This window comes from Corvus brachyrhynchos, unplaced genomic scaffold (assembly GCF_000691975.1).
Source record: "Corvus brachyrhynchos isolate BGI_N302 unplaced genomic scaffold, ASM69197v1 scaffold705, whole genome shotgun sequence".
Lineage (NCBI taxonomy): Eukaryota > Metazoa > Chordata > Aves > Passeriformes > Corvidae > Corvus > Corvus brachyrhynchos.
Window position 1 is genome coordinate 2850097 of NW_008238346.1, and position 23225 is coordinate 2873321.

Below are 23225 nucleotides of genomic sequence, written 5' to 3' on the forward strand. Positions count from 1 at the left end.
CACATTGTATGCTGAAAAACACCTCATTTTATCCTAACATGGCCCCTCTTTGTCCTGCAGAGATTACCTGTAACTTCCCAGTAATCTGCAGATGAGTCACCAAACAGCCCTTTTTAAAAAAGCTACACTTAAATAAAGATTTAGGTTGTTTCCCTGGCTGTTAATTTGTGGCACATTCCTGTGCTGCACTCACTCATTAGCAGCAGCAAATATTTCCCTTTGAATTCCCAAACATGAATCATGCTCTTTCTAGCCCTTCAGCGGGAAGATGGCAATTGCCCAGGAGAAAAGCAAGTCCTGGAAGAGAGAGAAAGTGATGGTAAGGGAAGTCTCCATATTGGTGTGAGGTCACTGAAGTTAAGAAAAATAAAAAGCCCATTGAACAGAAAGCACAAACCAGACCACACAACCCCCACACTTCCTCTCAAGGGCAACACTCCTGAGAACTGGGGTTGGAGTCATAAACTGATCAAGAGAGCCCAAGTCCTGCGGGAGAACAAGTCCAGCCAGGAAAGTATAAGTGCAGTCTCATAAGTGAAGTCTCCACCCTGAACTGAGCCAGAGAGGAGTTCTGTGTAATGTAGTGTCTTGCTTATCAGAGTCCCTCCAACCCGGGAGATTAGAGGGATATCTAAATAAATACCTATGTATATAATAGGGATATCTAAATAACAGCCAGACATACTTCAGCATGGCTGGAATTTCTGCAAAGGGATTCAAAGAGGAGCAACTGCAATGAAGGAGAGTGATGTCACCCTGCACACTGCAGAGAGAGTGCATCCGTGGTGAGCTGGGGACACCAGGTGCTTAATCTGTGTTTTGCCCCATGTTTTCTGGGCACCTCAGAAGAGCCATTTCCTCATACACACAGAGTAAAATTCAAGAAGTTACTTCAGACACATTTGCATCATGTTGTCTCACCATGAATGTGATCTCCAGCATCACATTCAATAATAGGAATTGCTTTAGCTCCCAGAACATTGCTGGAAAAGCCTCCATCAGACCTGTATGTTACAGGCATGAGGGCTGCTTCATCGAGGCCCCGCGCTGTGGGGAGATGCTGATGTGCCCGTTCCATGCTAAGGGAGAAGCCATCCCTAATGTCCTGCAGAAACTGGCTTACCTGAGTCCCTTCAGCCGCGCTGTCCTGAGGGAATGTCAGGTGATGTTCCCACTTCCCTGCAAGGAACTGGCTCACAACATCTGTGCTGCTTCTGGAAAGCTGCACCAGCAGGGACTGTGGAAATCTCAGTCACATGGATTCACCCAGTACTCCTGGCCCATTGGGGGACACATTAATATTTACAAAGGTGCTTCCTTGCTTGCTTTGTCAGAGCATGTACTGACTGTCTACCTGTGGGTCTGCAGAGCTGACAAGGTAATCTGAGATGCTCTAAGGGCTTTTTAGGTTTGTTTCCTAGGGATGAATACTTGGTCCACGTACGAGCCTTGCCGTGGCCAGCCACTTCCCTCCTGCAGGCTGGCCAGCAAGTCACTGCGAGGAACTTGGAGCATGCCAGGCAGTTCCTAGAAATGCCACTGGAATTTGTGGGAAGGGACCCCAACAGAATTTTGAATCACCTTACCACCTTCTAATTTATTGCACCCCTTAAAGAAGCAGAGAAGCCAGACAAGGTAGATACAAGTCTTTCATTCAGGAAAATCACCATAAATGAGACCACACCTCCACTATGAGGACCCTCAGCAACCAGGAGCCCTTTGCTTGCTGCTGACACCTCTTTGGTGACTCCATCTTACAGCAGGACCAGCACTTTGGAGGGCACCAAGCTGCTGTGCTAGCAGCAGGACTGGACTTGCCACAGAAAGTGTCTGGCCATGTTCAGTTTTTCATCCTGGCGTGCCTGGGTCGATCTGTGCCTGAGAATTTGTTTTGTTTATAACCCAGCAGTGGCGGGTAAAGTGTTGGTGGGAGCACTAAGACCAAGGCTATCAGTGGTGCTAATCTTCTTTTAAAATGTTGGATGTTTGTGATGTTCATCAGTAGGGACATTACTGAGCTACATCCTTTTTTAATTTCCTGCCTCTGTAAGTTTTCCCAAGAAATCTGTTTCTGTTTCTGTCTGTGCCTATAAAACACAGCATAAAGCCATGGTTTATGCCTCAAGGCTGTTGGAAGGATACTACCTCCATCAGTGACAAGGGTTGCACGATTTTTTTAACCAGGAGAAGCCAATGTTTTCGAGTACTTGCTCCTCAGCAGCCCCTGCTGATCAGTCACATATTCTACACCAGGACACATTTTGCCAAAATAACCTCATTTATATGCTAAATGTCCTTAAATTAACTAATCCTACAGGAATTCTGGCCTTCTGTCCTCCAATTTGCACCTCTTCTATTTTATTCAATGTCCAAAGTCATTCTTCACAGATGTCATTTTGCTTCCAAGCAATTGCCCTTGTGCTCCAATTTCTAAGAACAAAAGTGAATTCTGGCAGCGTAACATTTCTGAGAAATCCCCAGTAGTGGAAAAGTAGCTGGGGGGGAGAACAGAGAGGAAGGAAAAGTCAGTCATGAGGAACAACTATAAACAGCAAGAGGGGCTGTGGGTAGGAAATAAAGTATGTCAAAGATGGTAAAACAGTTCTCTGCTGTAAGTACATTTTTGTTATACTTGGTGTTTTAAAAAAAATTTTAAAGCTCGCTTCAGGTTATTTCCTAGCATCAGACAAGTGGCAATAAGCAGCACCTGCCCTCAAGATCAGCTAAAACATTGAAGTAACTCAGAGTATATATGTGTCCAGTCTCTCTGGCACCTGGATGAAACATCCCCTGCACTGTGGTCTGATCACCCTGCGACCTTTCCATCCATTTGTCTTTTTAAATTCTGCCAATGGCACAATTGCTGATGATCACAAGGCTGGGAGTAGTGCAGGGGTGTTTTGGCATTGCAGCCAGGAGACAGGAGGACGTCTGTGGCTGCAGGAGGGGGTGGTCACTGCTGTCATCCCCACAGGGGACCCGCACCTGTTGGTGGGCTGTGGCACCATGTGGTGATGTCAGCTGTCCCTCTGGTTGTGTTTGGTGTGAAAACCGGGTGAATGAAAGCCAACAGATTTCCTGCACAGCCCTACTCAGAGCCCTCAAAGAGCTCACGGACTCAAGAGCTGCTGCCGCGTCTTGAACCGAACCTCTCTGGTGCAGGGCAAGTTCATGGCAGGTTCCTGCCCTGATCCTCCAGGTGGGACAAAGCCAGGACACTGTCAGGGAATGGTGCTCAGCAAGGAGGTTTAGAAATGTTTAGGAAGAGAACATTCCCCTGAGTAACTCCGGCTGAAGTGGTGGCGGGGGTCTGCAGGTGGTGCTGGTGTGGGCAGGAAGGATGCAGAGCCCCAGCTCCCGCTGACAGCAGTTCCAGAGTCGTGCCATCCTTACCTCCCACCCTGCTGTCCACAGCCTGACTTTTCCTGTGTTGTGAGCCATCCTTTGCCTAATGAGCCCACGGGGCATCCCTGCTGCCCGCACCCCACTAACCTGTTAGAGCAGTCGGGTAGTAAATAATTTCCTAATGAGCTGTCACTAACTGTACCACTGTCCTGCTGCATTCATCCCTCTCCCTGCCACTTTGTCAAATACAGAATACTTTGGGTTTATATGGCAGAAGATGAGGAACCTTCACACACTACTGGAAATGTTTGTCATGCCCTGAGGGCACCAATACTCCATGACAGCTCTGCCTTGGCCCATTGTCCCCAAGGCTGTCAGTCCCTGCCCCAGCGATTCTGTGGGATGCCAATCACCCCTGCCTGGCTGTTGGCCCCACAGATGAGCTGCAAGGGCTGTGACCATGAAGGTGTTAGAGAAAAACCAGGCTCCTGCTGTGCTGCAGAGCTCAGTTTGTCAGATGGTCGCTGGGTAGCAGCACAAAGAACAGAATTCAGCTTTACCTCCCCTGTTCAGGCAATAGATGTGACCAAGAACAGGGCAGAGAGCCAAGCAAATAACAAGGCCTCAGTAACAAGAGAAATCCAGCCTGCCTTTCTCTGATTGAAGCCCTGCTGAGATAAATGCTCCAATCCATCACTTCTCTGAAACAGGAGCTGAAAAGTGGGTCAGATCCTGCTGTTGGCAGTGTCGCATCTGCTAGGAGCTGACAAATGACTGGAGCAGTCAGAAAAAATCAACTTTGCTTCTCACAACAGAGTTCACTGAAATCATGGCCTCTGCAGGGAGGAGGATAGTGGTGGACAGGCAGGAGGGGTGGGCAGCAGCAGGAGGCAGCACATATAGAGCTCCCCAGCCAGCTCTGGTCATGCTGAACTCTGCTCCAAAGTCACCCTTGTTGGCATCTGTGTCCTCATGTCACCTTTTCCTCGGGTGCATTGCTGGTGTCTTTTTCCCTGAGGTGGTGAACTTTTTCCTCTTCCATTCTTAACAAGCAAGGCAACGTACAGAAGGAAAGGTGAACCAAGTTTAACTCAAAAGCCAAATGGGAAAGCTTAGAGGTTTTTAAAACTGTTTGGTTTATATAAGAACCTATTGGAAACTGGCACAAACGAGTGCCTATCTGCTCTGAGATAGCACAGCAGATGTGACAGAGTGGAAAAGCCTCTTCCCTGCCAAAGTATTTGCTGGAGATTTGATAACAAGGTGCCATTGTACAACACTGGGTAAAGGTCCAGAGCAGAAAGGAGAAAGAGAAGAGGCCTCCAGGCGGTACAGGGCTCTGCCTTTGTGGGCTGCACCTCCTCCACCAAACCTCCTGCCTGCAGACAGCAGGTAGAGCTGGTTAGATTCAGTGGGAAGGCAGCAGTCAGCTCTCCTGTGCTGTTTTCCTTCTCTGCAAAGAGTGACAGACTGTCTTGTCCCTTCATTCCTGTTAGAAGGCTGGAATCTCATTCTACCTTCTCTGCACTGCTGGGGAGAACATTAAATTCAGCATTCCAAATGCACATTTATAATCTGTACCAAGATGTGAAACTAAAGACAAGAGCTTCAATTTTTAATATTGGTACTGACAAGCTTTCAATATTTCCTGTGAATTTCATTCATCCCTGTCATGTTTCCCACTAGATACTGTGTGTTCTAAAATATTAATACTGAATGTTTTGCAAACACACTTGGTTTGGAATGGTGGCTATTGAGTAAAATTTCAAATCACATCATTTCACTATAAACCCTAAACACATAAAGCAGCCTGTGACCCACCCTCAAAAGTGATGCTCTTGTTTTGGTTCTGAAATGAGAAACAGCTGGTTTTCTGTAGCTAAGGGAGGATGGGAATGTTTGGGCTGCATTCTCTTGTTCTCAAAACTCACCTGCTGCTTTTTGTCCTCTACCAAAGAAAACTCACCAAAAATTATTCAGACACTGAAAACACATCAAGGCAACAACTGCATCTTTACCCTGACATAGAAACAAGTCTCCCACAATCCCCCCAAAGCGGTGTTCAAATTCAAAATTCATGTTCAGTCAAAATCAACCCCTAATTGCACGAAGGATGTATCTGAAGTCACACTTTCTTAAAAAGAAAACAAACTTAAATGGCAATTTATCTTAACAACCTTTACGAAGCTCATGTGAGCAGACAGGTTTGATCAAATAAGAGAAATGCTTTAACCATGCCAATGGCATCTCAGTTCCTTTCTCCACTCCAAGGTGCTATCAATTGTTATTTCACATCAAGGTTTAAAGAGATACTGGCACCTTGAAGTTCCCTTTAGCTGCCCATATGCTTTTATTCTGCATTTCTTCACACATGCCCTCCCAGTAGCCTCCCCAGCGGTGGCCACAGGCCGTGGGTGCTTTCATTTATCACAGCCAGCCTGAAACCCAGTGCCTGAGACAGCACAGCCAGGAGCTGCTCTCCTCATCTCCCCTCTCCCCTCCTGCTACCCTTTTCCAACAGAGTTGCTTTTAGCTCATTTATCTGCCTATTGGGTGATATGTAATCAGAGCAGGAGTCCTGATGGGAAATACAAAGTGATTCTTTAGAGGGGTTGGCTTTGAAAGCCGCTCTGGGCGCCGATGAAGCGAGTGTTACAGCTGCCCCTTTCATTTTCTTTGCCTTCTGCCCTGAGCCTGTCAGCACCAGACAAACAAGAAGAGCCTCTGGGATGTTCACAGGCCCATCTTGCTTTAGTGAAATCTGGTATTTGTGTCAGTACAGGATGGGCATTTGATGTGAGGTTCAGGACGCAGACTGACTCCTCCACCCCACTGTCCAGTGGACCCTGGGCTAGTGTTTCTATAGCACCACAGAGGTCAAAGTCCCCATCCACTGACTGAAAAGGTGGCACCTCTGCTGTAGTCAGAACCTCTACCCTCAACCAAAATCATGAATGCTTTCATTCATCCATCTCTAACGCCAGCACTGCTCAAAGACTGAAAAAAAAAAAATCACTTCTTCATTAGGAAAAGTAGAGCTAGAGTCTAAGTCCTAATTAATGACACCTGTACAATCACACTGAAATTGGCTTTATCCCAGGTCTGCACTCCCCAAAGGACTTCAACTACTGAGATCAGAGAGATAGCCCTTGGAACCACCAAGACAAGGGAAAAAGTCCTGCCACACATCTTCCCACAAAATTCTTGTTAGTTATATTTTGTTTTCCACATCTGCTTGTACGTCCTCCTACGCAATCGAATCCTGTTATTAATCTTCTTTATTGTAAAGAGAACAAAAATAATTTATTCCTGAGTTTGGATTCTGAAAATACTTTTTTTCCATACAAAGGAGGCCAAGTAACTGGGTAACATGGAGATCTCCTGCCATGAAGGTGGATGAAATGCCCCAGAATTCATCTACACACAAAAAGCAGCTGGTAGAAGTGCTAATACAAACCAGAGCAAGGGAGGAATGAAAGCAGTCAGTGGGCCAGTGCAGGAATACCTACAGCAGAGCAGACAACTGGGAACAGACCCCAGCACTAGAGCCCTTCTGCTTTGCTGACCAAAATAAGTCCATCCCCATCTGCTCCACATCAGGGCAGGATTAACTGTGTCAGTCCAGCAGATGCCAGTATCAGTGTCTTCCAAGATACACCATTTTTGTGGTTAGTTTCAGAAGTACATTTGCTTTTAAAAGAAAAAAGACCCAACCCTTCATTCTGGGTAACAGGCTAGAAACTGACAGCAGGAGGTAAGGAGCCACAGAGAGGTAACAGGTATCTCACACTCATAAGGCTGCACTGGAAATTGAATTGTTTGGGTTCTGAGTCACCACTGGCACAAACTGAGGGAACTGCAAAACCAGGAACAGCATCAGCCTGTTTGAGCCTGTGAGCCCACACACACACACTCATTCTCTGTAGGAACAGTCATTCTTGAAAATGCAGCTAGGGAAGCAAGAAGATGTCTGAGTCGTGACTAAGATTTGACTTTGGGGTGCTTATTCCAGCCTTTCATACTTGGTGCAAAAATTAGTCAGGAAAAAGACCCTGAGGGCCAAAAAATCCATGCATAATTCCTTAACAATTCAAATGGTAAAAGCAACTGCCTGCCAAATAGAATCCCCAAATTTGCTCTGATTTGTACAAGGCATTGATTCAGGTTTGGTATTTGCAAGAGCCATAAAAGATACCTCTTCATACACCTCCAAAAAGGAGTGGAATCCTAGGAATGAGCACTCCAGTCCAAGTTCTTGTGACAGCCAGCTAGCACTATGCATGATGTAAGACAAAAACTTCCAATTCCTTTAACTGCTTAAACTGCAGCACTTAACAATGCCAGATGTCAGTGAAATACTGATTCACAATTCTTTTAGTACAAGGAATCTTTTTTCCATCAATTTCTCAGTTATTTCTCTCACAAGACAGAAATAAAACAAGCGACTTCACATTACAGAGCTCGTCACTCAGAGACAAGGATCTGTTTACATTCACACTGATCATTACAAAAATGTTTTGCAACATAAAATGGCATTGAAGATTCCAGACAAGCTACTCTGAGGGGCTGGGGGATCATTCTTTACATTTGATTCAATCCTGGAAGTTTGGAACAGTTTTTATTTTAGTGATTAAAATTTTACTAGTGTGCCTGCATGCACCCAGATACTTCAGTACATAAACACCAGGCAGATACAGAAAAAGCAGCACTGGATAATCTGGTAGGATCAGGGCAAAAAATGCAAAGTGACATATACTTTGCTGCTGCCACTACTAGCATTTGTCTTTCTTGTTTTTCCAGAATTCAGGTGACAAACCTGTATATAAACAACCCTGCAAACCCCAATGGGGATTATGTGATGAGGAACCACTTCTGTGCTCTGAGCATGTGCTGAGAACTGGCACTACCAGGACACAAGAGCAACCTCAGACAAGCAACATACACAGCACATATACCAAAGACTGCAGACAGGTTGCTCAGGTTAGCAACTCTGGCACTGAAAGGAAAAGCAATTTTCTCAGAAAGAACACACAGGCATAACATACCTTCTTTATTTTAAAAAAGATAACTAAAAAAAAAGCTGAAAATCTTGAACAGACTGTAGGTAGAAATGTCTTTTGTAAACAATCCTCTGAAGTACCTATGCTGCAGGAGCCCAAGTCAATCCTCTCTCACAAGTTTTTGATTTTTTTTTTTTTTTACAAGATTTAAACCACAATAGTCAATTGTGCCTCATGAAATGAGTTTCTCTGAAGCCTGAGTTGACAGCATGTGACATAAGCTTAGTATTGCCTCATTTATTACATAAATTTATTTCCAGAAATTACCCTGGAGACTGTTTAATCCCCAGCATTACACATCTGAGCATCTCCACAACCTGAGAAAAATTAAGAACAGAGGAAAAGGAGTGAGATAAAAATAACCTGAGATATGAACTTGCAAAAATGGTAAGCTACAGGGGGAAAAAATGTAGTAAATACAAAAGAAAGCAAGGTGCCTTTTTTCTTTCCCCAAATTTATCTTTCCTTAAAGAATGGCAGTTTAGTCCTCCCTAAAGAAAGCTCAGTGGAAAAAGGAGATAAATAAAACTCACAGGAACTCAATTCCCACTCCACCCTACCTCCTTTGAAATATACATTCTTCCTTATATTTACTTATGCCTATTGCCCTCCGTCATCCAGTCTCTAAAATGCTTTTCCATCAAGCTTCTGTATCTCCAGTCACCAACATTTACAGTGGGGATGATTTTCTGTGGCTTCAACCACTGAACAAAACGCTTCATTTCCAGGTAACTGCTGTGTTCACTGTAAGGAATCCCTGAAATGAAAACAAATCACAAGCACCTGTCAGTCTACTTAGCTTCCTCCAAGCCTTCCAGCTATGAAATACTTTAGATAAAAAGGTTTTTTCAATTCCTATTTGGGACCCAAAGTTTATAGCTAAGGTAAAACAACCCTTCCCACCAATTTTCCTTTGAGGAAAACTACCTTGCATTAAGTCACCAAGTCATTCATCAGGTCAAACTAAGCAACATCAGTGACCTGGTTAAAGGAATGGTTTAAGGGATTTAGCTCAACCCGTCAATAACAACTGAGAGGAAGACACAGTCTCGCAGACACAAGTAAGACGTGGAATGAAATCTCAGCTCTGGAACTGCACTGCCACCAGCACTGGTCAGGCCAAGACTCCATCCCTGAAGTCTCTCCCTGTATCAGCTGAAGCCTTTATTTGCACCAGGAGGACAGGTGCAAAATGTCTGTAAAAATCTGTATTTATGGTGTTCTCAATTACTCATTTCACAGATCTCTCCTGAAGAGATCTGTTCGGTTTCTCAATGAGTTACCAGAAAAAGCAGCAGTTACCAAGATCAGTAGGAGTTTCCAGAATAAAAATAAGAAGAGCATCCACACAAAGCTAAATGCACTGAATCTTTGCCACTCTTATACCATATATAGTGATTTTTCCTCTTGTTTGAGGCTTGATATCCTCCAGAGAAAGGCATGAATCAGAGTAGGTCCACCCTGTAGGTTTGAAAGCCAGAACTTGATCAAAATTCTCAGAAAACTTATTCAAGTGATCTTGCAAGCCCTGTGAAAAAAAATAGAATATACTTAATCCCATTAAATAGCTAATAAGACTAAAGGCTGGCCATTTCATGATGGAGAAGCTTCAGACTGTATTTTATTGTCATGTGCTTTTTTAACTTTAAGTCTCATCTACCTTGAAGTTATTAATGATAAATATGGACATTTGCAAAACAACTTGTCCCTTAGGATCTCAGTTCCTTCACCTGAATTAAGCACACACAAACAGCTATGCATTACAGATTAGAACACATAAGGAATGATCACACCTTCTTGTAAATCTTGCTCCACAAATCATTCATTTCCTCCTCTAAGCTGGAGGTCAGATGGTGAAATGCTGCTTCAGTGCAAAATTATCTGGTTAATTTACAGTGCCACAGAGATCATGACACCTGCTTATGCCCAGAAGTAACCAGAGTTAGTTAAACTACCCCAAAAAAATTACAGCAAGCCAGTGCATGAGCTGAGTATTGCTCTGAGCACTAAACCAGGTTTTACCACCTCTCCAAGACAGGAAGGAAACCACCTCTCATCTTCTCACTCTTAAAAAAAAAATTACCTTGAAGAAGTTTCCAAGTATAAGGAATGTACAATCCTATTCCTGGATAAAGTGAAGTCAGTATTGCTTCAAGTTAAAAATAGAAAATCAATTTCATGTGTCCTGTATAAAATCTTACAGGCAAATTCCTAATTTGAAAGCCCTACAAGGTTACTGATTACAAAATCATAAAGTTTATATTAGCAGGAGAGAGAGGAATACAAAATAAAGACTGATTAAAAAAGGGAGGCAGAGTGGGATAGAAGGGCTGTGATAGAACATTAACCAACCTGTCAGATATTTGACAACTATAAAACAGGGCAGCAGAAAGCTTCCTGTGAGACTGCCACATTGAACAACACCTTCAGTACAATCTCCAGTAGCAACATACAGAATCCATCAAACCAGGTACATAAAAAATTTTTTAAAACCCCACCACAGCACACATTTCATTCAGCAACAGGAATTGTGGCTCACTGCTGTGACTGTGAATACACTGGGAATGTTCAGTCTTCACTTGATTGGAAGTATAACTGTAGCAGTCTAATTCTCCTTCACACTTCATTTTGGGAGGATTAACATAGCTTAAGGTAATTATTCACATATTTGCTCCCCTTGCTCTAATGAAATCTAAATATAGTACTTCAAATGCAACGATTATTATATTAACAATGCTAATCTGCTTTCAATTTTGTTATAAATCAAGTATGCAACATTCACATTAAGGATGCAATTTCAATCTTATAAAAAAAATTATTTGTGCATTTCAATCACAAGCACTTCTGAAAGGCTCACCTCAATGCCAGTACAAGACCTTGCTGAGTTAAACAACATGAAAGAGATTCATAGACACACAGAGCCCAGTTCACTGGAAATTTTCCACTGCATAGTCAAGTGGCAAAGGCCTCAATTTTTGAGTTACAAAAAATTGTTTGTTGCAAAAGAACCATGCACGCATTTTGGAAAAAATGGCCTCTTTCCCCAAAACAAATTACTACAGTGTTTACTCATAACAAGTCCATTTTAAATACACATTCCATTTTCTTCGTTTATTGCTTTAGCCAAGACTGTTCTAAACCTTCATCCTTTTGAAATGGAAAATATATTTCACTGCTACACCAACCTCCTTCAATCACCATGACAGCCTGTTATTCAGAGAGTCACTAGAGTCAGCAGTGTACACAAATATATTTAAAAAGAAAGACTCAAACATGATTTAATATGTAATTTACCACCAGCCCTAACACCACTTAAACTCATCTGGCTTATTCAAGAACAGCCATTTGTCAGTACATACAGCAATCCCCGTATTTTACTGGGGTAAAACCAAATACTGCAGTGAAGTACCACACCTCTGATTTTTTTTTTTTTTTTATATTTTCTTAATACATATCAAATCCAAAAGTAAGATAAATGATCACATGACCTCATCTTTAAGCATTTAAAATTCTCCACATTTTACTGACCATACATTCCTCTAGCTGCAGGCCTAATTGGCAGCTGGGCGCTCTGGGAGTCTCCCCAGCGTGCCCAGCTTACATGGACATGACATTACTAATGATGGCATGAGACCGCGCTCAACTTCACACCTGAGGGCACAGCCCCAGTACAGAGGGCCCTGCTGTCAGACCAGGACTCTCATCCACAAAATCACTGTGCCTTTCATCTTTCCCAGCCCTTTTCAGGGTCCAGGCACGGCTTCTGTCACACTGTAGATTTGTCTAGAGGTGACACCCTGCATGATACAACTGCCTCCCTCTGAGAAGTAAAGCTGTCCTTGAGGGTACAATCACACCCTGAAAGTCCAGCTATGCGAGTATCCATGCATGCTGGGACAAGGCGACTTAGCAACCCAGAAATCCGCAGAAGAAACTAAAATAAATTACTGTTTAAGACAACACAACACAATAAAAATAAATCCATACATATTTCCATTACTCATTTTCTGCTCCTCTCTGATGTGGAAACATCATGGAACAAAGTTAAAGCATTAAGATACTAAGTTCCATCTCCTGAAGCTCCATCCAAATCATATAGACTTTTTTATTCCTTTTTAGGTCAACTCTGACCTTGACTAGTCCTGCAGCTAAATACCATCTTGCTCGGAAGGATTTGCTTGAGATGGCACAGCAGGCCTGAAGCAAAACAGGAAAATGGATCCAAGTCTGTAAGGCATAAACAACCAATGTTTTTCTCTTGCTTCCAGGTTACCTTTAATCTACAGCCTGCTGCTTTACCTTACTGCCCTTCAGTACTTTGTAGTCTATTTAGTATAGCCTAGGAATTTGTCACATTTCCGAACTAAGAAATTCCCAGAAAAAACATTCAACAACAAAAAGTCGGTGTTTCAAATATCAACCCAATGTGCATTTGAAATCGAATTAGATTAAATAACATTTTTAAATTAACTGGTTTATGTGATTTTGCTACAAATATTAGAGAAAAATGTGTGTGGAAAAACTAAAGCATGTGTACATATGAGGTGACCCACAGTTCACTCAGTGCATGCACTGGTTTATGTGCAATTTTCACTGATTTTCAAGTAACCTTATCTCCAGTGTAAATCATCAGCCCAGAGAGTGAATATTCTTTTAAAAGATGAAAATATGGCTATAAATACATTGGAAATCAGACACCTGACTGGTAGTTGGCCATGTTCATAGGCTGCCTCAAAACAGAGGCTCACAGGCAGAAAGTCCTTTTAGTCTTTTCCTACACTGGACCAGGTAAAAGGCTGAAAACAGGGACTTCATGTCACAATATATTAATTGCTAATAGGACAGATCAGGCAGTCATTACATAAATCTACTTCAAAAAGGCCCGCAAAGAGCGGGTCTTTGAACAAGCCTCACCTTATCTTGTACAAGCACCACATCATGTTTGGAGAAGTTATTAATGTTTAATTGCATTTCATTTTCAATGTATTGCTACATGTCAAAGCTCCACTAAATAAATGTGATCCGACAAGAGGTTACAAAGCACCAAACACAGCACTGGCTGGGAGGAACCCAGAGAATTTGAGCAGCAGGTTCATCAACAGAGTCCTTTTTCTGAACTTACCTTAAAATTAATTTGCATCATGGGAAGAACATGAAGCAAAGTACCCTTCCAGTCCACACTGATGAGGGAATTAACAGTTGGTGACTCCAAGCACTGCAGGGTTTTGTACTTGTCACGGGACATACTTGCTTTTGAGCCCAGAACTTCAGCAATTGCTTTAGGATTTGGAGGAAGGAAGAAATCGGAGAAAGAAAATTGTAAGAGTTCTTTTTTGGCTTGTTTTGTAGATAGTCCTGATTATTGTACAAGATAATTTTTACTATTAGAAAAGAAATCCATATTCAACAGGTTATAGTGTTTCATAATCTAACATTAAGAAGAGAAACCTATAATGGCTGTTAAAAACCTTTGTCCCCACCATTTTAGCAGCAAAATTTTGTATGACAATCAGAAAGAGAAGGAAAAGTACCTTCATAAATTCCAAGTCACATTTCTTTGGCAGAATGTTACTGAGGTGAACTGGTATTTATTCCAAAGTAGCCAGAAACATGCAGGTTTTGGAATATGTGACAAACAGCCAACATTAAAGACAGACTGAATTTCAGTGCACATAAGTCATGTATTGATGACCTTAAATATTCACAAAAGCACAACTAGTACACAGCTGCCTGCTCTAAAGCAGACATTTGGGCAATCATGTTGGTTCCTGGTGCAGTAACTGAGCAAAGAAGAGCACACAACATCTTCATTGACTCAGAAAGGAACAGAAGCCTATGAATAACATCCCTTTGTTTTTCCTGACAACAGGAACTTGTTAGCAACAAAAATGTCATAAAGACCTAATTTATTTATTTTATTAATTGCCTTTAGCAATTTTCTCACCACAATTAATTAATTAGGTTCATACATTTAATATCCAAACTGGCCACCTGTATATTCGGGGGAGGGAGGTTATAAACATGGCAGAACACTATTTCTTTCAGAAAGTTAAAACTTATTGATTAGAAAACTAAAAAAATAGCAGGAGGATTATTAAATATATTTAATTTCTTTACACAATATCTGAACATTCAGACTAAACAACTTTTTATACCTTCAAGAAAGCAACCTTCTAAAACTAAACTAGATATTTATTTAGATATTTGATCCAGTACACTTCTTATACATACCTAAAAAGACTTTTTCTTTTCCAATGGAGTAAGTGCCACAGACAACTAGAGTTCGTGGGTTTAAAGTCACTGTCTCAAAGGCAATGTTGACAGCAAACTGGATAACCTCTTGTTGTGAGGGGAAAGTGTACTCAGGACTACAGTATCTGGGGCATGGAAACAAAATATACCACTTTGTTACAAAAGATAAGACATCTGAAATTACCAAAAAAGGCCCTCAAAACTGCATGTACACAATAAGTGAAAACGACATTATTCTTCCATATCACTTCAGTCTATTAGAAACACTAAGGTGCCCAGATTAAATTGTTGCAACAAAAATTACATTGAGCATATCAGTGTTTCCTCTACAGCTATTCACTCTCTGGCACTGAATTCTACATTTTCTTCTTCATAAATACCGAATGCTCTTGCAAGCTAGTTATTTGTATTACGTCCTAATTATATTCTTATGTCTATTTTTTGTCATACACACAAATATAATATAAGACATTACTCATTCACAGAAACATATGGAACAGAAATGAAAGTCTGCAGCTGGGCATTAGTCATCATTCACACAAAAACAATTTTGTATACATGAGTCAGAGAAAGGTCTAATGAAAATCCCCAAAACTGATTCAACCATTTGGCGTCCTTTCACCTTTGAATCTTCCACACCTCTTTTCATAAGAGAGTTGAATCCACTGAAAACTAGTGTTCCATAAACCTCTTGCTTCAGAGCTGAACACTTAAATGTATGAGCTTTGACATCCAGAATTTAATACTACTTATAAATAGCTTATAATACGTATAAAGGTTATCTCAGCAAGTACTTCAGCACCTTTTCCACCACCCACTTTCATTCTCTCATGTAACAGCATAACCAATGAACAAGCTGTACATACATGGGCTTTTAATAAATATCTGCTTTTACTCAACACTAAATAGAGCTAACAAGTGTTATCACAGCAATGGCATTTAGACTTATATTTATTTGGTTCATATAAAGTCTTCCTAAACTGAAAAGAGTAAGAGTAAGCTGAAAAAAAGTTCCCATTTCCAGACAACTTACGTTGTATCGAGGTAAAGGGTGTGGACTTGCTGAGCCATCAGAGCAGGGTAGCGCTCCATGGAAGGGTCAGCCCTGAAGTCCCCTGTGTGCAGAATAACAGTCCCACTTGGCAGGTAGAAAAGGATCATTGTTGCACCTGGACAACTGAAACAAACAAAAAACCCCACAAAAAAAGGTATGTCAACTCTCTATACTGTTAAACTGCCTTAAGAGACAGACCACCCTTCAGCAGCAGGAGGGTGTGCAGAACAGCATTTTAAATCATAGCTACTATGCAGACTAATTTAGCTAGGAATTCCTGATTTCTGAAGGATTTCTGCAGCCGATTCTATGGCCATAAACAAGCTTGACCTGAGTTCTCCACTGAGATGGGAAGAAGAAACAAAAACCCCACATCATTAACTGTGTTTTTGGAATGCCCCACCTTCTAGGCATGACAAAGATGCTGCCTCAGTTGCAATCATTCTATTACTTTACTCGAAGGGGAAACAGCTCACCAAAGAGAAGCAGCATTCTTGTTCAGGAGAAATAAAATTGTACTACTGCAGATTCATCTTCCTTCCTGCAGGACTTACTGGAGCATTTTCTTTTAAATTCTATTTGCAGATTTTAAATGTTGCCCTAGATCCAGAACTCCCTGGTTATAAATACAACTCCCTTCCTGGTGATAGTGCATCCATTGCACTTTCTGCAGTTGCTTGCCAAAGCTTTCTGAAGGGCAAGAGTTCAGACTGGAAAATCTGAGTGGGACTATTTTAGATATCAATCGTCTGCAAAGAGTAAGTGAAACTCAAAAAAGGAAAAACTGGCATGAATCATAAATAAAATGACAGAATTGGTGAACTCTTCAAGAAGCTGAACTTAGTAGCTAAGGTATGTATGGCTTTTAAATTGGAGCAGAGGATCAGAGAGATAAGCAAGAAAAATGAGAAGTGTACAAATTACATAAGCAACAAGGCTTGCTCCATTCCTAGAGAGATTCTCAGAGGACTTAATGGAGTCTTGTCTCTCCAAGTATAAACACATCCTACACTAAGCAATATTCAAACCAGCTGTGACACAGTCCTGCATTTCAATGTATGTACTGCAGGGAAGGTCTCTTCCTCTAGCCATGGCCAAATAAGATACCAAGATGCAGAACATCAAGAGCACAGGGCTGGAAGTGAGGTGCTACTGCACTTTAAATCCAGCATTACCACACCGTGCTAGTCTGACAAAAACCTCACCCTTTATCACCAAATTCAGTAGAAGACTTGTCCAGATTTCAACAGCATCTTACTTGAAGTTCAATTTTCAAAACGTTGACCAAGTTATGTCTCTCACAGGATCCAAAGTACCACATTTTTCTTTAGCTCAGGATTTCCCTATCAGCTGAAGTTACAGAAACCTAATGTATCTGAGAATCAAATTTACTATGTTCCCAACTAGACACCAAAAACCAGGAAGTGTCCAGATCACTAGAAAAATCATTCAACCTCTCAACAAGCATAAAAATTATGGAGCTACACGTGGTTAACACAATGTACTCAAAGCAAAGTTAAACTAAAATTCAAAAAAGTTTCACTTTTGAAGATAACTCACCTATTTCAAAAGCTAACTACTTGCAAGAAATTTTACACCACAAATGCAGTGATACCTACTGATTGGCATCGAGCAACAGCACTTTGATCCCATTGACCACACACTCTGTGTTCATCGGCAGCACGTGGACATACTGCTCCTGGACTCGAAGTTTGCTCTTCACCAGATTGCCAGTTATCTGGAACACAGAAAGGATTTAAAAATAGGACCAAAATCTAGAAGAAGCTTTGTTCATTTTAGAAACAAAAGCTCTCAAAGTCAGACAGTCTGGCTTAGAGACAAACTACAAGGTCCTGGGTATAAATCAAGCCTTTCAGTAGCATTTCACTTCTCAAAAAGCAAATTGAGAAAAGCTGTCTTAAGAAAGCAAACCTTTAAAAGCCTGTCAACAGGTTATGCATTGGAATCAGACAGGAGACAAACAAGAGGGAAGAACATCTGTTGCAGACTATCAGGTCAAGAAGAAGAGATGGGTAAAGCCTTCTCTAAATGAGTGAAGAAGTTTCCAGGTAACAGGCCCCTGGATCTTATCATGGAGGACTGCAGTAACTCCAACTGCAAGGGCAACACAGGAGTAAAGCATTCCAGGAAATTTAATCATAAACAGTTTTTCTGATGCAAGCTCTGGATGTGTTGATTAGGCAAGGTGCCCTAGCATGTTACAAGTAAAGAAGAGCTGGTTGGACATACAACAGCTAAGGGCAGTTGTGGCCTTTCAGCAGCCTGAAGTACAGGACACAAATGCCACTTACTTAGCATGGAGAAGAGACGGCTTATGCAGAATCTATTCCACACTTGCATCACTGGAACAGTTACAGAGAAAATGGGGCCAGATTCTTCATGATGCACACAAAAAAAAGCCAAGCTACAATGTCAAGTTGCAAAACCAGAGATTTTAAATGTATTATTAGGGGAAATAAAACCCAGAGTGGGTAAGCCCTGCAACAGGTTGTGAAGAGACATAGTAAAATCTGGCCTATGTTCAAAATTTGACTGACAAAAGACTCCCTGCAGTCTGATCTAACTTTGAAGGTAAACCCACATTGTGCAGGAGATCAGTCTATGTGACCTCTAGAGATCCTTTTTAAACCTGATTTTTTTCATGGTATCTAGTCAGGGAAGTTTCACTAACCCTCTTGAGCAGTCAAATCAGGGTAAGGATTTCTCACAAGCAAAATGCACGTTCCCCTGTACATATCCACTGACCCAACAATGGAACAACTGATCGCCTATTTACTTCCACCAGTACAAAACTGATTACAGCTGTATATGGATGTGATGATACCTAGCAACCTTGAAAAACCTTACCTTGTTACAGTAGATTGGAAACCTGAAGTTTTTTGTTAGTCCACAGAAATGGTCAGAGTGAAAATGCGTAAGGAAATAAGCTGTGCAGCCTTCAATTTCTCCATACTGGAAGGCATCAACTGTAAAACCAGTTCCTACAGCAAAAAGGGAAGAGAAGCCAGTCACTAAACATGCACAGTTCAGAACCAGACTCTAATTAGATATTGGTTTTGTTTTCTCTTTGCTTCTTCCCAATTAAAAGGTAATAGTTACTCTGCATACAGCTGAAGGAGCCATTTAAAGATTAACATGTTTTGTGTATTAGTCAACAGTTGCAAAAAGATTTTCACTTATTAAAATAAAAATTCCACAAAATGTTCATACACAAATACTTTCAAAGGCATCTCAAATATGCTGTTCAGCTGCCATCCTGCACAGATGGCAACCGGTTAAGCAAATAAGACACATTTATCTGCATTCTACTGGTATGCTTTAAAGTTCACATAGATTGAAATCTAATAACAATAAAACATGTCACTTCAGTTTTAGGACAAAAACACAACACTCCAGCCAAAATTAATTAACCTCTACAAAAACCAAGTTTCCTCTCACCTGGTATTTTCTTATAGAAAGGGCACTGTTTTTTTCTTGGCTCTTCACCAGTAGTAGGTAATTCTTTAAATTTCTTTCTCCACCTTCGTTGGCCACCAGAAGGTACATCTGCAACAGCTCCATTTTTACTTGAATTTTCTGTAACTGCTTCTACATCTTCCACAGATCCCTCAGCCTTCCTTTTTTGCTGTCTGGGCCTCTTTCCATTAGGAGATACTGAACTTGGTATCTGCTTTTTCTCACTCAAACACGCTTCTCCTTTGCGTTCCTCCTTTGCTTTGGGTTTTAACCCAAAGAAAACACCAATGTCCATTTGTTTAAGTTCTTTGGCAGGACTGGTTTTAGTGTTCATAGCTGCTAATGAAAGAGATGGTACTGATTTAGAAGAGATGGGGCTGGGAAAGCACACAGCAGCTGTACTGAGATTTCCTTTTTTCTCTACTGCTGTCTGCAAACTCTCCTGGAGAGCTGTTTTTTTAATGGCACTAGCAGTCATTTTACCTGTATGAGTTAAAATGTTACTTGGCTCCCTCAAAATATTACTCTTCTGTGTCAGAAGAGAGGCAGCATCTTCTCTGTCCAGCAGTGATGATGTCTCAGTAAAACTCACGTATGCAGAATCCAGAGCACAAGCACCAGCATCTCCGGACTCTGTGGTTCCTGATTTGGCAGCAGAGGAAATCAGTTCTGGCTGTTCAGCTTCCTTGTAACTAGAAGCAAAAGAGGATCCACTGACTACCATGCCTTGCTGAGGATCTAGATGGTGCAGTGTATTTACTTCCTCACAGAGGGTTTTTTTAATTATGAAATTTCCCATTTTCCTATGCTCATACTGAGGCTTCCTCCGCAAGAGTTCAGCAAATGTTTTCAATTCCACAGAATTAGAGTCTTCTTCTTCTTCTGAGTTCTGCACTTCAAATAATTTATTCTGTGATTCTTTTACTTTCTTCTCATTTTCCTCTTCACTTTCCTCAAATGTACTTAGTGGAGAGTAAGAAATTTCACAGTCATTGAAATCCACTCTTGACTGTAGCAGACTTGGCTGACATGTATCTTTCTCAATACACAGATCTTTTCCTGTTTCACTTTCTTGAGAGGATGCAAAATCAAAAAATTCAAATTTACAACTATCGTCTGTGGTCTGTGGAAGCTGAAGTGTCTGTTGAGGTTTTTGAACACCTGCAAAAAAGGAAGTACTTTCACTGATTCTATTTAGAGACTTCATTAGTGGTGAATTCCATACCATCGATGCACAGTCATCATTTGGGACATGCTTTATTTCATTAGAGGGTTTTTCATTCTGTGAGGTTTCCCCTGCATGACTTGGGGAACAGCTGGGCTTTGCAGCAGTAGAACCTGTCATCTTCGTCTCCACAGTGCTTCCTGAAGAGTTTACAAGATAATCTCCTGCCCTGTTTGCTGCAAGTAGAAAATGGCTGTAACGCTTGTAGTGGGATGGAATGGTGGAGGTGCAGAGTAAACCATCAGGACACTCTATGGAAAGAGTCATACAGAGGTGTAATGTTAATACCTTAGCAAGTATAGTTAGCATAGTTAAAATAAAAATCACATGTGACACAAGATTTAGGAGTTCTTTCTTATAAATACAGCTACTGGAGGACAGAAGGCACAAGTAAAAAGTAATTTTCAAGCTACCAAGACCTCTTTTCTGAGCTGAGAAATGAGAATGCTTCCAGCCTAAAACCAAACAGCTGCTGCTCATACAGCACTATGCCTGAATTATACAGCCCATTAACAAGAGTACTTGACCCTGTTTCAATGCTGTGCTCCTGTAATCACATGGTTTCTAGTTTAGAATTGTCTCACTTTCAAAGCTCAGAGAAGTAGCACCAGAAACAGGCAGTACATTTCAAATATAAGCAATAAATAAACCAAATTCTGAATTAACCTAATACTCCATTTCAAATTTTCTGCAATTACACATTAATAAGGAGGAAAAAAAAGGGCTATGTATTTACTTATACGAAGAAAACATTCGGCATTGAGATGCTAGGAAAAAACCCCATAGCTCTTTCCCAACCCTTTCCCCCTGAGAGTTCACTAGCCTAACTTTTCAGGCTTTTAAGGTGAATGCATAAATCAATCAGGATTTTTCACCTGTTAATTATGGGAGTAAGACGGAAATGAGGTGTTAAAACACCTGCCTTAAATTAAATTCACTGCCAAAATCAGCATGAAATTACTTATATTTCATTGTTCTGAAGAAGAAACTCAAGGAAAGTTATGAAAATATAAAAAGGAGAGTGGTTGTATTACTTGAAATAGCCTTTACTCAAGTTTCCTGCATGCTTTCTGTTTTACAAAAGTTCTGAGGTGTATTAAGGACATAAGATGGATACCTGAATCTGTTCAGATATGGTATTTCCCCATGAAACTAGAATTTGGAATGTGTTAGTTTTGTTCCTCTTGTACAGAGCTCAAAACAAACCCGTTGTTTTATGATACAGGAATGTTAATCTCGATTTCTATATAAAATTTCTAAACCATGGGGGCCCACAAGTTAACATTTCAAGTAAATTGGCCTATTTCAGCTTCCAAATGTCCATAGACAACTGAACAAATCACATATCAACATGGATACAGGATAATGAAATCTGTATCTAAGGAGAAAGAAACTTGATGTCAAAAGTAGCACCATCGTGCCTGAAGGTTCTTTTCTGACTTAGTAATTGTAATAGGTTTCATTATTTTAAATATGCACCTTCAGTTTGTTCAATGAAATACTGAAACTTGATAAACAACCACGAAAGTTTCTCAGAGTTTTGAGGTTAGATTCTGAAATGAGATTTTCACATCAGATTTCCACGTTCTTCACAAAGAAGCAAAAATTTCATGCAAAAATAGGACTGATCAGTAAAAACATAATAAAACATGATAAAAATCATACCAACTACCATTTCCGATTTTGAGCTTAATATAAAAAACAAGGTTTACAGCAACATTTCATGAGAAGTCTGTAAGTTTTCTCTGAAGGCTTTTTTCTTACGCTAGCCATACCTTTTTCAATGGGTCCTGGAGCTTCCAAACATTCATAGACGTGCCACTGAGGTGTCTGGACCAAGAGCAAAGAGAAAGGCATCTGGCAGCTGGGACAGTATCCATCGTGAACGGGCTTTGCATTTTGTGAGCCCTGTTCTGCCGAGCTACTCACGCTTTCCTGGGAGTGCACGCTACTGTCATCTTTACATCGATCCACATCCTGGTCTGGCCGTGAGCTCTGCTTGGTTTTCGGAGGTGTATCAGGTTTTTTTACAGATTTCTTTTTCCTATTTCCCTTTCTTTTTAGCCTGCCCTTGCCATCACTGACTTCCTCTACAGGAGTAGAGATGCTCTGTGAATTACTCTGATGCTTTCGTTTCCTAATGGATTTGTATTCCCAAATGTCCTCTTCCAATAAAGCATCTTCAGACATGACAACACATGAAATATTCCCCTTTCTTTTAAGCAACAGTTCACAAACCTGCCCTTCCTCCCACTAATATATTTGCTCTTCACTACCTGAAGTAAAGCTCCAGAAGCCCATGTTAAAAAAGCAACACTGGGCCACAAACCAAGCATCAGCCCGTGATAGGACAGGAGCATGGTGGATCCTATCCCAAGAATAATTTAATGAGTGCCTCTTTGTAGATTTGCAATTTCTCCTGTTACACAGGGCCCGACTCTGCAAGGCCTTCCAGGGTGAGCCATTCCCTTCAGCTTCCACCCCCACCTCGTAAGCACCACCCGGCCTCAGCGGGGACAGGAAGATTTTAAAGATTCCTGCCCGAGCAGGAAGATTTTGGAACAAAACGAGGAAGAGTTCAGCTAGGGGATCGTTGTCAAGGTGTCTCGGGATGCTCCTTCGGAGTGTTCCCCCCGGAGTGTCCTGTGATGCTCCTCCGGAGTGTGCCGGTGCTGCTCCCCGGTGTGTCTCAGTAGCCTCAAGTGTCCGGGATGATCGGGGGATGTCGCGGTGCCCCCGAGTGTCCGGGATGTTCCGTGGGATGTCCCGGTGCCCCGAGTGTCCCGGGATGTTCCCTGGGATGTCCCGTGTC

General features: G+C 41.4%; 2 protein-coding genes across 2 annotated transcripts in view; one reads left to right on the top strand and one right to left on the bottom strand.

The window, feature by feature from the left end:
* Nucleotides 1-8373: 8373 nt before the first annotated feature.
* Nucleotides 8374-23219, bottom strand: DCLRE1A (DNA cross-link repair 1A). Its single transcript, XM_008634430.2, has 9 exons — nucleotides 22189-23219; nucleotides 19171-20664; nucleotides 18580-18713; nucleotides 17331-17449; nucleotides 15691-15834; nucleotides 14637-14782; nucleotides 13528-13682; nucleotides 9792-9933; nucleotides 8374-9162 (listed from the first exon to the last, which is right to left on the bottom strand). The coding sequence occupies exons 1-9, from the start codon at nucleotides 22601-22603 to the stop codon at nucleotides 8996-8998; spliced, it is 2916 nt and encodes a 971-aa protein (XP_008632652.1). The 5' UTR covers nucleotides 22604-23219; the 3' UTR covers nucleotides 8374-8995.
* NHLRC2 (NHL repeat containing 2) overlaps nucleotides 23136-23225 on the top strand; it is a 34342-nt gene continuing 34252 nt past the window's right edge. Inside the window, exon 1 of the mRNA XM_008634442.2 lies at nucleotides 23136-23169. Coding sequence (XP_008632664.1) covers nucleotides 23136-23169 — 34 coding nt within the window. The remainder of the gene's footprint in view (nucleotides 23170-23225) is intronic.

Excerpts from the sequence above, each read along its gene's own strand:
- DCLRE1A (XM_008634430.2), bottom strand. The coding sequence starts at position 22,603 with ATGTCTGAAGATGCTTTATTGGAAGAGGACATTTGGGAATACAAATCC. Across the intron at positions 20,665-22,188 it reads TCCAGGACCCATTGAAAAAG|AGTGTCCTGATGGTTTACTC; the intron begins GTATGGCTAGCG and ends CTCTTTCCATAG. Across the intron at positions 18,714-19,170 it reads TTTCTATAAGAAAATACCAG|GAACTGGTTTTACAGTTGAT; the intron begins GTGAGAGGAAAC and ends TTTTTGCTGTAG.